This window comes from Epargyreus clarus, unplaced genomic scaffold (genome assembly GCF_041222505.1).
Source record: "Epargyreus clarus isolate Ecla_fem2 unplaced genomic scaffold, WU_Ecla_fem_2.2 ptg000031l, whole genome shotgun sequence".
Lineage (NCBI taxonomy): Eukaryota > Metazoa > Arthropoda > Insecta > Lepidoptera > Hesperiidae > Epargyreus > Epargyreus clarus.
Genome location: NW_027332236.1, coordinates 10,836,837 through 10,854,994, shown reverse-complemented (window position 1 = coordinate 10,854,994; position 18,158 = coordinate 10,836,837). Strand labels below are relative to the sequence as shown.

General features: G+C 34.7%; 1 protein-coding gene across 2 annotated transcripts in view; it reads left to right on the top strand.

The window, feature by feature from the left end:
• Positions 1 to 2,977: 2,977 nt before the first annotated feature.
• LOC140754772 (uncharacterized) overlaps positions 2,978 to 18,158 on the top strand; it is a 237,183-nt gene continuing 222,002 nt past the window's right edge. The window contains exon 1 of one of the 2 annotated variants that reach the window (XM_073089864.1): positions 2,978 to 3,307. In XM_073089864.1, the coding sequence (XP_072945965.1) occupies positions 3,250 to 3,307 (58 nt within the window). In that variant the 5' untranslated portion in view covers positions 2,978 to 3,249. The remainder of the gene's footprint in view (positions 3,308 to 18,158) is intronic. The other variant, XM_073089863.1, reaches the window with a different exon arrangement.

Genomic DNA, 18,158 nt, shown 5'->3' with positions numbered 1-18,158 from the left:
ACTGGATACACTACATTTTTAACCGACTTCAAAAAACGTTCTGTATTCGACCTCTATGTATTTATGTAAAATTGTATGTCCGCGATTTTCTCAGAAACTACTGATCCAATTTGGATGCTGTTTCGGTTACTATAATATTGAAGTAGGATTGTAGAACATGGAGTCCATTTGTCCAGCGTCAGATGTTTACAGATATGTATACAACTCCATATAGGACAGCGGTCCCACCTGAAGTCAATCATATATTCCCACCCCTGAGTTCTAAGGTAACCTCATATGTCCCTCATATATTCCCACATATATCCCCACCCTTCCACGGTTACAGACTTCTCACTAGAAATAGGTATTTTAAAATATTTTAGGAGTCAATTTGATTGTTTCGTTTATAAAATAACTGTCAGTGGGAATAGCGATGGGCGATTGTTCTAAAAAAAACAATCGAATAAATCGACAATCGACGGAATCAACAATCGATTGTCGATTTATTCGTAGTAACAAAAAAACAATCGAATAACAATCGACGTTCGAATAACAATCGACGTTCGAATAACAATCGACGTACGAATAACAATCGACGTACGAATAACAATCGACGTACGAATAACAATCGACGTTCGAATAAAAATCGACGTACGAATAACAATCGACGTACGAATAACAATCGACGTTCGAATAAAAATCGACCTTGAAATAACAATCGACGTACGAATAAAAATCGACCTTGGAATAACAATCGACGACCGAATAGAAATTATACCGCGCGGCCACATGCGTGTGCTCAGGACAATGTGCAGGTGCGTCGTGTTGCAAAGCTATCGTCACTTGCCACTGGTTGGAAAATGTATTGTATTACATTTTAGTCAATTGTACTATATGTTGTTGAGAAATAATTATACCATAAATCATTTTGTATCAAATACTATGGAGTATCATCGATAATCCAGATGTCGTAGTCATCCAAGTTCGTTTCATGACAACGTTTTCAAAAAGGTCATCTGAAAAATATAATATACGTCTCCATAGCGCATATTATAGAAAAAGATTATCAGAAAATATAAAATATGTCTTGTTAGCGTATATTATAGATAAAAGTTATCACAAAAAATTATGTACTCATAGTTACATTAAAATTAATCGGTTAAATACTATATCTTTGAAGAAAAATAATGTTAACAACGCGAGTAGGGTGTGAGAGTGTGTGGCCACGAGGCGCAGTGAGCAGTGCGAGAAGCAAGGTGTGGACGCACCATTAAATAACGGAATGCAACGAAGCAGCGGAAGGGTGCACGACGCACGTGCGCTTCCCCCACCAAATATATAAGACTGACTCAGATTTCTTAAACACAGAAATTAGGGGCTCCTCGCTGCTAGTAGCTTTGTGTATACTAAATAGTTGAACAACAACCAAATAGCTTCGATAGTTCCATTTTTACGTAACAATCGCGTATCGCTTGACTGCGCTGTTACTAGTTTTGCGTGTACTAAACAATCGACCAACAATCGAACAATCGACGAACAATCGAACAATCGACCAACAATCGAACTATCGAACAATCGAACAATCGACGAACAATCGAACTATCGAACAATCGACGAACAATCGAACAATCGAACAATTTCGATTGTTCGATAGTTATTCGAATACAATCGAAGAATTTCGATAGTTATTCGAATACAATCGAACACAATAACAATCGAATAATTCGATTGTTTTTAGTAACAATCGCGCATCGCTAAGTGGGAATACAAATAACGAAAGCACCTTAACAATTCACTAATGGAACTGTATTGGATTGATATCAAGATTTCATAGCTTTCATTTTTATGTTATGCCTGTAGCCAAGGGTCATGTATTTCAAGGTTTGTACATATAGAAAATTGAGTCATACGAATTGGGACGTCGTGGGTAGCAATGAATATGTTATCAACGATGTAGATTCCTATATTGGTATGACATTGAGTTGTTTTTTTTATAATATAGCAGACTACTCCTATATTATAAAAAAAGAAAAAACACAAAGGGTTTTATCATCTTCAAATTTAGTTAATTAAATTAGTTAATATCAATAAAAAAAGGATAATTTTAGTAATGTCCAATTCCCAGTTATTTTGAAATCAGCTTTCTATTATCATAAATAGTACTTAAGTGAAATATAAAATGTTTAAAAAATATGATTGTGTCGCGTAATTTTATGTAAATCGCGGATTCTTTCACTGAAGGTAGCGCATTCTTGGAACGGAGGCGCTAGATAACGAGCCTTTGACTTGCATTCTTGATTTAATGTCGTGAATAAATTTAAATGAAAGAATGTTAAATAAACCAGGATACTTATTTTTTCTTATTACAAAATTTCTGTTAAGGAACTTTCTGATATTTTTATCCAGTATAATCCTAAGACTCAGTAGTTTTATTTAACTTTACCTGATACTTTTACAATGAAGTCTGCTTCCGACGATCAACTGAATGATTAAAACATTTTCTATTCTCGTTTCTTAAGATAATATAAACATTATTGTTGGACTCATTGTAAAATTAAAGCTTTAGAGATAAATTTTTATGGGTCAAGTAGATTTTGTGTATTTCATTCACATGTACAAAATCTTCATAGTTTTACTAAATTATTCATCCACTGTCGTACAAAGTCCGTGTATAGATAAGTCGTTTAATATTAAAATGAACTTGGCGCTGCAAATTTTATCAAACAACTCGTTTAATATAATGGAAATTCAGCGGAGCGCTGAGCAGTTTCTTATATTCGAATACGGTCTTTATTGCTAAGTAGGAAGGACGACAGTGGCGTGTTATAAGTCATGTTCCGTCGAAGCAGGAAGCCTACAAAATTCCGTATGTAAACGCATCTGCATACACAAGGCTGGAACTTTATTAAACGAAATAATGTAGTGAATACGCGGACTCGTTCCGACATAATGAGCAATCTCGTAGCGCGCTACGCTGTAGCGCTACGCCGGCCGCTACGCCGGAGCGCCAGTCGCGACGGACGCCGCGCCGCGAGCGCCCGCTACGCGCAACATGTTCTTATTTCGTAGCAATTATTACAATTAAATTGAATCCGATGTTACGTGTTTCGCATTATAATTACTGCTACGAGATGCGAAATTAAATCCGTGTTGTATCTGTTCTGTGAACTCAATCAGTGAATGATTATAGTTTTCGATAGTGTTGTTCCATGTTCGTAATTTTTTAAAAGGGAAACCTTAGCATCGAGTTAATTAGAAGTGTTAAATTAAATGATCGAGATGAAAAGGATTTGCCACCTCATCTTCCGGCTGCTATTTCTCCTCGACGGTAAGTCTTTTAATTCAATCTTAAGATATAATGAGAGGAAATTTTTAATTTAAACTTTCCCGCAGTATTTTTTCAGTGTTCGCAAGATCCTGCTTATTTAATTAGAGAGTTCACCGAGAATGATGTCCCAATTAACTTCCTAAAAAGGTGTAAAGTTAGGACTAAATAATAGGGTAGAAGGCATTATGAAAGTTTTAACTGAATTATTCGTACTCCCGATTAATTTGCGAGTAACTTTGTATTACATGCGAAAGAGTGGCTTAAAATCACGTATTCCACATATTTGTGTGCGAATGTTTCATAATGATTACTTTTGGTAAATTAATTAAATTATTGCTTATTAAAATATAATATTTGTTAGTAATGGGTAGAGTTTCAGTTGAATTTAATATAGATGCTATTACTTACATATATTCTCGTAATATATCTTTGGGATATTTTATTCGAATTTTATGTTGACTTTATAAAACTAGTAAACAATTTTCTTCAATGTAGTTATGTTTCAATTATGATAATCGAATTTAGCCAACATAAAATATGTAATTGATGTGACAGATACGTTGACATTTTTATATCATTTTTAAAATACAATCGTATCTTCAGCGCTGTGTTCAATTATTTGGAATTGATATTGATATCAAGACCGAAATTGGGTATCGCGTAGCAAAACATGGGCTATTTATTTTGCTGATGGCACAAATGATCCGGGGATAATTTATTACGTTTTAATTTCCTCCCGAAGCCGCGGGCGATGCTGCGTTCCTATTTCAACGGCTCATCCACTTCCTATGTTTGACCGAGCCATAAAACAATATTAATATAAGGAAACCCTTTGTTCTAAAAAGTATGGAAAATTTTCTTTTTATACTTTTAGCTTTCTCTATTCCGAAAAGTTTCAATATCAATTTTGTTCGTCGGCTGGTGGTAAGGAAAAATAAAATTTGTTTTACATTTGATTACGTAATACTTTGTTATTAGTCAATTAGTTCACTGAAAATACTCTAAATTGGAAATCAAAAAGAAGAAGAAGAAGAATATTTTTTTTAATCTTAATATATTTTACCTTAGCCATTGCTTTTGGTTAGTACTGATTCAGTTATCTTTTATGACTAACTAAAACAGTGACATTTTTATAATAGAATTTCCATATTTTTTATGTACATAATGTATTTACAAGTCTCTACGGAATGAATACGGCTCGAAGGACCAAAATCATAGTTGAATTATTAATAAACATAAATTAAAAGTGAAAATGGTATTTCTTAACAATTAAATCAAAACTGGCTACAACTACATCCACATTAAATATATCTCTCGTTATAAATATACTGACGAGAATACCCAACCGGTCCGGGTGTAGTCCGGGCAAAAACCAATCTTCGCATTCAAGTCGCGATGTACAGAAGTTGTGTTAAAATGTTCATTTTGTTATGACAGCCCATTTATGTCAGTACAATGCGACCAGACGCGGCCGCCTGTCACCCCTTCGTGACAGCATGTTTCTGTTTCACTGCATACAGTATATACACAGTGTATGAACACGCCATAACATGTCATCACAGTACATAAACACGTCCAACCGTGTAAAAGTGATGAGCTGTGACACTTGAACTGTGATCAGTTTTCGGTGTAAATGGGTTACATTATAGGATATAAGAGTGTTATCTTATTGGATGATACAAAACAAATTAATAATAATAATAAATATATTTTTTTCGTTGCGACCGTTTTTAATATTAATTTATTCAATGATTTGCCTACGAAGAACAATTGGTGACAAAAATTGACAAAATTCGATGTTCGGTAAGCCCAAATTCCATAGATAGATTTTTAATTACGGGCTTTTTAATTAAGACTTTTGTAATCCCCTTGTCGTAGTACACGTAGCGCATACACATATTTTTGAGGGTTATCTAAACGAATCCGACAACGACATTTAGCTTGTAGCAATTTGTGTAATTGTAATTATGTTTGCGTATGGAGAACCCTCATGGCACAAACAATGTAGTATAAACTTTAAAGCCACATTTTTTAGAAATCGATACCTCAATTCGCAAATCAGCCAACTCCACTTTTTTTCAAAATGCTTTTTTTATTTATTTTGATAGTAAATGGCGTTGAACGAAATCAAGATAATTAAAAAAAACATTTTGACAAAAAGCGGAGTTGGCTGATTTGCGAATTAAGGTATCGAAATGTATAAATTTCCTACTAGAATACGAAAAGACAAGTACATAGAAGAAGATAGATAGGAGTATCCCGACTGGGAATAGAACTTGGGACTCTATAAGCCGGATCATTTCTTAACCAAGGAGCCACGAGGCTCAATAATAGCAAACTATTGTACTAAGCAAAATGCCTAAGCAATTTCTACACAAACAATACGACAATCAATCATCGTAATTACTTTAATCCAATAGGATTTAATAGTAACATGCGCTTGTAGTTGTCCAATTGTCTGCCATATTTGAGTGAAACGCTATTTCTGATTCAACAAAGGGTTGTTATTTGCGTTGAGACGACAATAGGCTCCTAAGGTACAAGTTGTAACCTCGAAGAGTTGTTGAGACCTGTTTGAGACCGGCTGAGTCTAGATGCTGGGAATCACGTCAGGGTTAGTGCTTCGGGTTGTTGTAATGTTAAAATAGTAATGTTGTATTTTATTAATAAGTATTTTTGGTTGTAACTTCGGTGTTTTGAAATGTGTTGTTTTTTAGCGTTGCTTGGTAAAAATTTTAATACTACTATAAATTCAGGGATGTACCATAGCACGTCGAGATAAGAAATACTGTATGAATTAGTTATAAATTAATTTATGATGCAAAATTGCTTCACATAGGTCACCAAAGAGAGATATAAGATAATTTTTGAACGCACAATGTGTCAAATTTGATTATTAAAAAAAAGCGATAGAGAACGTCCTGTGAAGTGAAATACATTCTTGCTATTTATATCCAACTAGCTTTTGCACGCGACTTCGCTTGCGATAAAAGGTATCCTATGTTTTTTTCTAGACCTCTGACAATATGTGTACAAAATTTCATGACATTCGGTTTGGTAGTTAAGGCGAGAAAGCGTAACAAACAAACAAATAAACTCACTTTTGCGTTTATAATATTTTTTTATAATACAGGAGTAGCAGACGAGCGGACAGTCCACCTGATGGTAAGTGGCTACTTCCACCCATGGACATCTGTAATCAACCCCAGATAGGATTAGATATACCTACCTGTGGTCGGCCACAGATGCGCCGTTACCCCTGAGGATTAAGCTGAAACGCCTCGGAAAAGTCTGTCTCCCGTACCACACCCTTCAAACCGGAACACAGCAGCGCCTAACACTGCTGTTATTAGGTATAAATAGGTGTGACGGTGATACCGCCGGAGTCGAAACACAAAGGGTTCTATCACCTTCAATTAGGATTACTGGCCCTCCTTCTATACTTACATGAGGCACAAAAACACACTAGGCCGCTCTAATGCAACGATAGAAATACATTCTCCGCTTAAACTACGTACAGACTGTGACATTGATTAATTTACATTTCTGGGATTGCATTCTTGCATTTATGCCACGTTTTAATCTCGTGTTAGCTATCAATTGTACAGAATGTGAATGCAGAATATTATTGTAGAAACTGTCCTTTTTACTTGACTGCGGTAAGTAATGTTCTTCGAGAGTTTATAATTATGTATGTTTTTTGATTTTTACTACGCCCGGAAGCACTAAGCACTTGATAGGTTTTAATATGTACTCGTACCGTCCAAACACATCTCATGGCTTCATTTAAATTGTAGGAGTGATATAGGCTTGATTTTAAGCTATTACATAGCTTTTTTCACGGGCTTTGAGCACGGCGACCAAATCAATAAATTACGTAACGAAAATAGACTTTTTCGTTTACCAGAATACATATGGCAGTAATACATATTTTTTTTTATAATGCGTGCAGAAATCTTAAAATTATGTTTACTATTTTTTTATATACTTAATCCTATTATATTATTTTCAAAAATATATTACCACCTTATATAAATAATGTTTTACCAAAATAAGCTATGTTGAAATTCTGGATTAATAAAAAAACGTAAAAGAGTGTTTGTAATTTTTATTTATACGTTCAATTACAACTGTCAGATTTTTTGTTTTTAAAATAATTTCTTAGTTTATTTCGTTCATTTATGTATCTTAAAACTAAATTGAAATTTGGAGCTGAATACAGTTCAGATTGCAGACGACGCATACACTGGGTCGGTAATGCGAGAACGAGTGTCGTGTTGGCACTGGGGGTGTTCCGTTGCCTCTCAGGGGCGCACGTGTTCCGAATATTTAGCTTAAAGCGCGAATACATGATCGAAACACGGGCTGTATGTTTAAGTTCGGATAGTTCAACGGAATTAAATTTTAATAATAGAGATTTAGGTATCGTGAGAGTTGAAACTTTCAATAGTTATTAATGTTGTTGTTGCGTTTCGGTAGAAAAGTGTGGATACTGTCTCATTGACATAATTATGAGGTGACCATCTTAGCATTCAGGAGTAGCAATGTATTGTTATGCAATGAGTTATGATTATATGTACAGACTCTGTTCTACATTATGGAGTTAATTACAGATATCCACGGGCGGTACTGACCTCTTATCATGTGTATCATTTGAACCCCTTATCTACTTCAGTTTTATAAAAAAAGAATATAGAAAAACGACTTTAATGACAAAAAAGACTTTGTTTCTAAAAAGTGTCAGCTAATCCCATCCACAAAACCTGTGAAGCTGCGGAGCAGACAACGCAACTTAATTACGCGGCAACTCCATGAAACGGACTGACGCGTCGCCTCCTTTTTTTGGAGCAAGTGCTCGGACTCGCAAAATAACAAAATGTAGGAAAGTGGGTTAAAATATTCGCACGTTCGGGGCACAGTTTATTTTGCTAAAGGTCCGGTGTACACTAACATTTTTATAATACAGAAGTAGCATGCAGTGCACCTGATAAGTGACCACTGCTTTCTATGGACATCTGGAATTAACCTAAGATAAGATTTAGAGCCCTGTCTGAGAATAGCCACAGATACCTTGCTGAAGTTTAAGCTAGAACTCTTCGGATAAGTATGTCTCCCTTACCACATTCTTCAAACTGGAACACACCCTCACGAAAATCTAAATGTTTGTAAGAATAATTTGACAGATGTGTCTGAAGTTTACCAATTCGCACTTGGCCAACGCAGTAGACTACAGTCTAAAATAACTCTTACTTTAAGAGGAGACCCGTCCTCAGCTGTGGGACAAATATGTTGACGACAAAGTAATATTTTACGAACTATTGGTTATAAATAAGCGATTACTACCAATCTTAGGCATCTGTGTTAAAATCAATATACAGTAGTTATTTAGAGATCTTAGAAGCGTTGCTATTCCTGGCGACTGAATTGGAACATCTCATGTAAATGTTATATCACACATCAAATCATATCACAGCCGTAAATAATATTGGTATTATTAAGAACATAGTCAGGTAATTATTTGAAACCCAACTTTTTATAAGCTGAGAAGCTTAACTTTCCAAAATAAATTAACAAAAACACAATTAAACGCAAATGAGCAACAAAACCGGCAGAGTAACGTTCTTTACAATAAAAATAACATAAAACAAAAGAAAAAAATAAAACATAAAACAACAACAAAAGGACAATAAAATGTATAATCAATTATTACAATAATATGTGTTGCAACGACCACTAAAAGGGACAAACTCAGCATGTGCCACGTGCAGGTAAACTGCGTCATGGCTCTGATTATCAGTTTCCCCCCTGCGTCTGGGCTGCTCGGACGGCTGATTCACACGGGGGCATGTGCCTTTTTATTTGGTAGTATTTTTTATCGTTATGATTCATAGAATTTGTGTTTATGCGAATTGACGAATACTGACAAACGCAAACAAGTTTAAGGCAAACATATACGTTACATTGATGACTCCACTAGTCACGATTGCGTTGCAAGCTCTCTACATAAATTGAAACAGTTCATGTGTTTCTGCAATCTCCGTTTTCATACTCACACTAGAAAAATCGAATATACAAGTCAGTAGATTGATTCAATTAGGTATTCTGTCTGTGGATCGAAACGCGCCACAAAACGAACTGGAATAAAACAAAAAGTAATGCGTTAAGCGTGAGTTGGGCTCGCGCGTTCAGGGTTTCGTACATCTAAAGTATTTATTTATTTGTTGAGAAATTTAAGGTCAATTTCTATCAACCAGCAATTATAGAAAAAACTCTACCAAAGCTGCGGTGCAGCAATTTATTAAACATATTTAATATTTTATTTAAATTATTGTAGTAATTATTCCCCTTTTCACGTCATTATTTTATGATGTCGGGTTTTTGTTACATTAATTTGTTTAATTATTTTCATAATTTATTACGATGATCAGAATAATAACACACATGGTCCGAACAAATTAACCTGAAAATTTACAAAAAATCGAACAAACGAACGTGTGTTTGGCGTGGACGTTTACAGAACTTGGGTTTTTACACAGAACCCTAAAAAGTCAGAATTGAAAGTACAACGTGCATGTCCGTGCGAACATGAAACAACTCACGAAAAACGAACACCGTTTTGGAAATTTGTTAATTGACAGGTAGAATTTTTATTACATTTGAAGTAGGAACGGCAACGCACTTCACCCGGTGCTGAGTGGCCACTGTAACCCTTGGACAGGTGGACAGGTGTCCTACTCAAAGTTGATACTCCCTTGAGTACTTAGTACAAGTAGTACATAGTAGTAATTTCTTAATCACAATAGTTACATATCTGTGACTCCCTGAGTACCGTACGTAAACGTAAAAAAACAGTACGTATTTCTAACCTAACCTAAACTAAGTCTAATCACTCATGCGTTTCCACTCCTGCGAACTAAGATTATCACCTCATATTCTTATGTAAGTCAGCCAACATCTTTACACTGAAACGCTAGAATTATCTCACGCTAGAAATAGAAGTGACGGTAGCAGTTCCCCAGTTAAATCTATCTACCATACTTCTACTTTACCATTCAAATCCACATTTCAGTACCTTACTTACTTACCTATTATTACCATAGATTAGTAAAGATTACTCTAGCAAGAAAATGTAACCAGTTTTGACAATTGAAATTGTCACTGCCATCTATTTTCGTGTTTGAAAAATATTTAAAAAAAAAGTAGTTTTTAGATCATTTACGAATGAAACTTAACTAACTAAGTGGCTGAAGCCCTCAAACGTTCTTGTAACTTGTTTTTAAAATCATACGCGTAACTTGAGCACACCTTCAAAGGAATGAATGTTAAGTATGTGCGACATATTTACGGCTTTGAAGGGGCGACGGCAAACAGCGTGTGGAGTTTTCAGAATCGCGTGTAAGGATTAATTAAGTTTTGCTCCAGTTTGATTTTGCGCTTTGATGCCTGCTACGTTTATTTTATTCAGTTCTCACTTTATGAATTATAAAGTTGGAATGCAAAGCTTTGAAGTTCTTCGCTGTATCGTGTTTATTAAGTAAAGTTCTTTGCATCTTCTTTGCTTCTTTTTGGTTTTAATTTTTGATGTAAAAATTAAACATCTCGATAAAGATAATTTTGAAAGTGTTAACACCTTATGTTTTCACTTCGAACTAGTTAACGAAAATGTAGTCCATCTGATAGTAAGTGACTACAGCCACCCAAGGTTATCTGTAACCAACGTGAGATAAGATTAAATTCCCAAAATACATTGCTACCTCTGAGGACTTGGAACTGAGGAGTTGGAGACATACACTTCATAGCCAAACACATCAGTCCTTAACACTGCTGTTAATAGACAGAAGTACTTGTGGCGTTGGTGCCTTCAGAGTTGAACCAACGAGGATTTTACCACCTTTAATGTATCAAAATTTATAAAAGTGGACAAACTTTAGCACAAACCTATATTAAAATCACTTCACGCCTCATTGATTGATCAAATCATTGAAATCACAATTATACGAGTACATATAGGTACATATGTAGTTATGAAAATTCATATTATATTTAAATACCACAAAAATGCAGCCCCGAAGCTTCCCTAATTTCCCAACTAAGGGAGTACGCGTCTGCTTTAATAAAACAACATTTTTGAAATAAAGTGAAAAGGGTCAGAATATTTCGACCGGGATTCTTGTTATTAGGGAAGCATTTAAAATTTTTCAACAGAAAAATTCCCAACTTTATTTTTGCGTTACAATTTTCCCGTTTGTTAATACGCTGTGTGAACTTGTAAAAATTATTTTGAGCTCAGATTTTCGACTATTTTCCAAATTTTCCGTTGTTAAGCGTGTTGGCCACTATGAAACAGATATGGCCTATTAAGACTATTTTCAGGCTGTACGAATAATACTAGACATAGATAGGTTACTTACTGACGAATATTAATAAATCCATCTATTTATTTGTACTAATCAGAGATTGAAATTTAAAAATGTTTAGTATGAATAAATTGTCAAATAACTATCTTTGGTGCAAAACATTAGATAGATTGTGTTTTAATAACGGGCGTAACACGGCCCGTGGCCAAGCGGTCGTTATAATGGTCTGACACTCAATGGATTCCGGGTTTGATCATTAGCCAGGAAGATTTTTAGTTAAAACAATTTATATAGAATATTTCACGCGTGCCTACGTAACCATCCCTCCATCTCACCACTCGCCGAAGGATGGGGTTCCTTCCACACCAACTGGACTCGCGGTGGTCCTCCACGGTTCGCACGGTGATTGCAACGAACGTGCAAGTTCCACATCTTCACATTGCACATTCGTGCAAGATGTGCATGAAATTACCACTATGAAATTCCTCCTGAGGTATTTCCGGAGCGCTATGACATGGGACCGTGACACAACGGTATGGTGACTGAATGGAATTGAGAGGGTCCCGGGTTCGATCCCCCGCCAGACAGATATCTAAATGATAAATTTGGATTTTTGTTTTTGGGTCTGGTTGTTTGTGTCGATGTCGATTGTCGATGTGTGTTTCCATGGCACCCATGACACGGAATGGTGGTGTGGGTCTTTGAGTGTAGGAAGCGACTTAAGGAAAACGATAATATAACTAAACGAGAAACTCATTTGCATTCTCATTTTATTCGCAATAAGTTGTAATAGTCTCAGTAATTTAATTACACTTGCGCTTTTGCCAACTGGAGCCTCAATAAAGAATGCTTAACACTATAACGTTCTTCTGAATTATTCATTAAATGTGATTTTTAACTTGGAAGAGTTTGCTATGTTGGTAAAATAAGACTTGATGATAATTTAGGAATTATCTATATTTGCAGACATAGAGCATGTCAGACGCGTGCCGTGGCAGACAAAAAATATTTATACAATTTGTTCTAATGTATTTTTACAAGCATGTAGTGCATCTGATGGTCGGTAAGTGGCTACTGCCGCCCATGAACACTTGTAATCAACCCCAAATAATATTAGATTCCCATTCGTAGATGCGTCGCTACTGAGGACTAAGCTGGAAAATATGTCTCTCTTATCAAGCCCTTGAAAATCGAACACAGTAACGGTTAACACTTATTATTAGGCAAACATAGATTCAGCGGTATCAACGGAGTCGAACCACAACCACTTTTAATCTTTATATCCGCGTAGTGCCTGACAAAATATTCTATTGTAAAATATGTTTCTTCCCGCTGCTGCCCATGTCTGACACGATCACTTTTCTATAGGTAGTAATGGGGCCTTAAAGATTGCTCATAAAGAGTTTTGGAACATATACTCCATGAATGTTTTAATATAAACGCAACAAACAAATTTTTCGCAATTGCACTAAACACTTTTTCAACCGTCTTTCTAAAGGAAAGAGATTATCTATGCATGCAAACTTGCTTTCAATCTTATAAACAGTGCATTATGCAATATTCATATGATATGGCCATATGTGGAGATGCACGGCTACAGTGGCGAGTGTAAGCCCATCTGACATAATATGACGTCGATCATCAATTCAGCTTATTTTAATTCTCGCTGATTGGACGGTATCCGAGGCGGGAGGCCTCGCCCATTCATACGCGGGTATTAATTTTGCGGATTGAGACTCATTACACACTCGCTTCAGATTTAACGTCGCCTTTCAAATTAAACATTGTAATTATTGTCGCGTTATGTTTATTGCATGTTAATTATAAGGTAAATGTACTGTAGAAGCATAATAAATAAAAGATTTAAGTTTCCGGGTTACACTTGGATATCATTTCTTAATCCTCTTTAAACAGGAGGAGCTGTGCTAATAATATTCTGTGTCTAACATATTTTGCTTAATTAAAATACTAATATCATTTTAATAAGAAAATCACATGATTTACGAACTATTACTAAGATTTTCCTATTTCTGCTATAAAATATTACTGCACGTTATATATTTTTTATATTAGGACTAGCAGACGAGCATGCAATCAAGCTGATGCTAAGTGGCTACTGTTGCCCATGGACATCTTTAATCAACCCCAGATAGGATTAGATATTCCTAATGAAGCCGGCCACAGATGTGCCGCTACCCCTGAGGACTAAGCTGGAACGCCTCGGAAAAGTATGTCTCCCTAACTACACCCTTCAAACCAGAATACAGCAGCGCTTAACGCTGCTGTTATGAGGCAGAAATAGGTGTGGTAGTGCCGCCGGTATCGAATCACAAAGAGTTTTTCAACCTTCACAATATATTGAGAGAAAATAATAAAGAAGGCATTTGTCTAAGTTACTTTGGCAAATTTGTTTTTTTGTCGTATCGAAGTATATTTGTACTACTTAATGCATATTAAATTACTTATCAACAATTTTTTGACTGACGTTAAACTTACATAATAAATTTCAAGTTATACATACGAGTATATTCTACTTACCTCACCTTGTACAATCAGTGCTAGTGAATGAATTTCAATCAAAGTTACTAATTTGATAGCCGAAGTTTCCCCGAGCCTGGCGTTTGAACCTGTTCCACTATCCTGCATACTACATCAGAATATGATCTACATATGTACCTAATACTCTGTGAAGTATTAAATTAGTGTGTCAGTGTAACTTTTACTTCTGTATCATTTTTATTTTTGGTTCTTCAAATGAAATCAATTCTCTTCATTTGCTTGAATATACGTTTTACATGGTTTTACAACATTTTTTTTTATCTTACTATAGGCTTGCGTTTAGGTATTAAGTGAGATGTAGCTTTGTATAAAACACGCTTGCTTGAAGTAGCCTATTCACCCTTGACTTGAACAATCCCTGGTCGAAAACAACTCAAGGAAGCAACGAAAGTGGGAATGTGTCCCATTCTTTGGCGGTTCGCAGCAAAATATAACGACCGCTATATTCCACCAAGTAAAGTATGCAAAAGTTAATAATACCAAACAAATAGTTTAAATATCTAATATTTACAGTCAAAATAAAATGAAATTTACATTATAAGTTCTTAATTACGCACTTAAAATGATGAAATAAAGTTCTACATTAATAATCCACACTAGAATTTCTTGTCTTGGGAGTCATGGTCTCAGAAAGACACACAAGAAGAACCATACAAACATTTAGACCAGAACAGACATACATACATACATGTTTGGCGGGAGATTAAATCAAAAAACCGTGGCGAACCGATATGAAAACCTTTGCACCATGAGGTCATTGACTTTTTATAATCCCATGTTTAAAATTGAAATGTTTTAAGGATCACGAAATACAATACACTTAATCTAAGCTCTCTCGTTGACTGTATTAAATACGGAAAATTAAATAATAATTGGACGTAGTTTTTACCTGTGACATAATTATGATTATAACTGCATTAATTATAATAGAATTACTTAATTTATAGGTACTTATGAAAACCCAATATACGGAGAGATTCAAAATTTAAATTAAATTCTATAATTATAACAAAAGCTGGAACGAAATAAAATGAAGTATAGTTTTTCAATTGATAAAGGCACAATAGAAGAGTCAGTCAATAGCTAAAATAGGACAAAACAAATTGAAACAAAGAGAAAATGATGCTCGATTAATTTGTCCGGTAGTTCATTAAAATGTACAGCAATTGTATTGGCTACGTTTACAGCAAAATGCAGATGTTTTTTATTCAAATTAGAAAATGTTACATCCCTTTCTGGTACGACTCCAGTAACTACACAGCCACTATTTCTAATATCAGCAATGTTAAGCGCTACTGAATTCCGTTTAAGGGTAAGAGACATATTTGTCCGAGGCGTTCCTATTTAGTCATCAAGGGTAGCAACGCATTTATGACTAACCTCAGATAGGATTCTTGGTGATGGTCCAAGGTTTAAACGAAAATAATCACAGTTGCATTGCAACATACAGTACAATTATTAGTAAAACATAATACATAGCAAGGTAATCTTAAATGAAAATTAATAAAAGAAAAAGTTATAAAAAGAAATTATCATTTTCACTTTGCAGTTAAGCTTCAAATAAAACTTAAGCTTGCACGAGGCTTAGGAACACTACACAAAATTAATAACTCTAACCAACTCATTTCTTGCAATAATAAACTTTATATAAAATGTTTTTAGATAAATTTTCTTTATTCTGTTATAAATGTAATTGAAAATAGTATTAAACATAGCTCACGAAAATTCCTTTTATGCAGCTTAACCCTAGTTCACCGAGTGTTCCACCAATAATTTTATCACAGATATTAAATTTTGCATTATTTGCGTAAGCCGGGCTTGTTAGCATTCATTACGTGTTTGTGGTATCCAGGGGTTACTACCATTTCTTAAAATATTATTTTAATCATACATGGAAATTTCGTACCACAAACTCATTAAAGTAAGATTGGTTTTATAATATTACAATGAGCAGTTTTGTATGATGTCGGTTGAAATTATTTATTATTTTTTTGCAGAAAATTTAACTTTTTAAGCTAAATATGACAATTTCAGTAGGTTTTATACCATGGATAAGCGAAAAATGAATAAGGGTTTAAGTTTGTTCAACTGAGTATGACGGAACACAATCAAGAACGGGGTACGAAAGAGATGACACTAGTTTCGATGTTTCATTTCTTCTTGGATATCTTGATTTCTTCTTGGATAAGGAATAGATAAAATATTCATTCTTTTACATCAATCGGTAGGAATAAAACAAAACTGTTTTAAGAAGGTCGTGGTACGAAAAAAAATATGTTGAAACAATATTGAAATAAAACTTTCCTGAATTATGATGGTTTTGAAAAGATGGTGGTAGGCCCCCAGGAGCCTCGCCCGCCCTCGCTCCGGGGGCTCTCTCCAACTGTATTTAGCCGAGTACTGAAAACACGATAACAGCGGGCCAATAAGTACCCTCGGATTATTACATTTTTCGGCAACGCAACCTTTTGTTTTTGTGCCGAAATATTTTTACCTCTATTATTGTTTGTCGAGCCCTTTTTGGCATCATAATTTGGATTCTAAAATAATGTACATTTTCAACATCTTTGAGAACAATAACAATTTTGTGCTAGGGTTTGGTTCGATTAATGAAGACAATTAAGAGAAAAGTGTAAAATAAATACTTTGAATACGAAATTAGTTTCGTAAAATGTATTATTAAAATTGAGTAAGTTAATTAGATGTTTTTTCGACATACAAGGAATAAAAAATATTTTTAATACCTTTATATCGAAAATAATATTGCAGTGACTTTTTCTCTGCAATATTGAGAGAACAATGTCATATTTTTGTATCAAAATAGAAAGTAGACTTGATAAAATTTTATGAACTTCTTTTTAAAATTGATTATCTATGGTCATAACTGTCGATAAATCATTAATTTTAAAAGGAAGTTTAATTAAAATCAAGAGGATTGAAAAGAAGAATACGTTTTGGGAAAAATTAAAACTACTTAGTATATTATAAAAGAACTAGGCCTAACAGTACAGACTGTCGCTTTTGTAAATTTACTCGCAGGACGTGATCTGGGTGTCACTGCTCTCCATTGGGTAATAAGAATCGTTAAATTAATGGCACTACTGATTGTACATTTTTCTTCATTACACGCCAAAAACTCGATGATATTTCTTAATCGGTAATGAGGACATTTAGTTCTGAAATAGTTTAATATATCTTTGTTAAAGGCAAATTAAGATATATATGTTAATTAAAATGCTTTATTGTTATATGCCGACTCGAGAACTAGAAATTTATTTCTGGACTAGAAAAAGGGTGAAGAAAAGTGGTAAAAACTTTCTTGATCCAACTGGGCAGTGTTAGCACTACTATGTCCGTAGCTAACTTCAGGTGGAACAACTGCTCTGTTTGGAGTATAAATGTTCATGGACAGCAGTGCAGACTAACTGCTTTTACATCTTTTTTCTCAACTTTCTTACTTAACGTTATTTGTGAAGTAAATCCTTGAAAGTTGAAATACGAGTACAGCCTTGTTCATTTCGTTGATGAAATTCCTATCTAATCCAAGATTTGAATGTACACTCAAATCACAAGTGTTTCACATGTTTTGATGTAAACCACTTTAGGGCAACCGATTCCCTTCAGAGTTGATTATTTCACCTTTAGATAATACCATTGAGTTTATTCGCTGAGCAAACGGAATAGTCGACAGGCTGTCACCGCTCGTCAAGACGTCAAGGGCTCTCGTGCAAAGAGTCCTTACCTCGAGGGCAGGCTACTGTTTGGCGAGCCCTTCAAGAATTCCTTCACCAAAACAGATTTCCACTGTTTGTATTAGACCCTTTTTATCCACGATCAGGCTAAGTGTTTGTATTTAATTATCTTGATGTATACGACGTGTTTGGATAAAGAGATTCAATACTGATGAATGTAACTGGATTGAAACGTAAACGTTG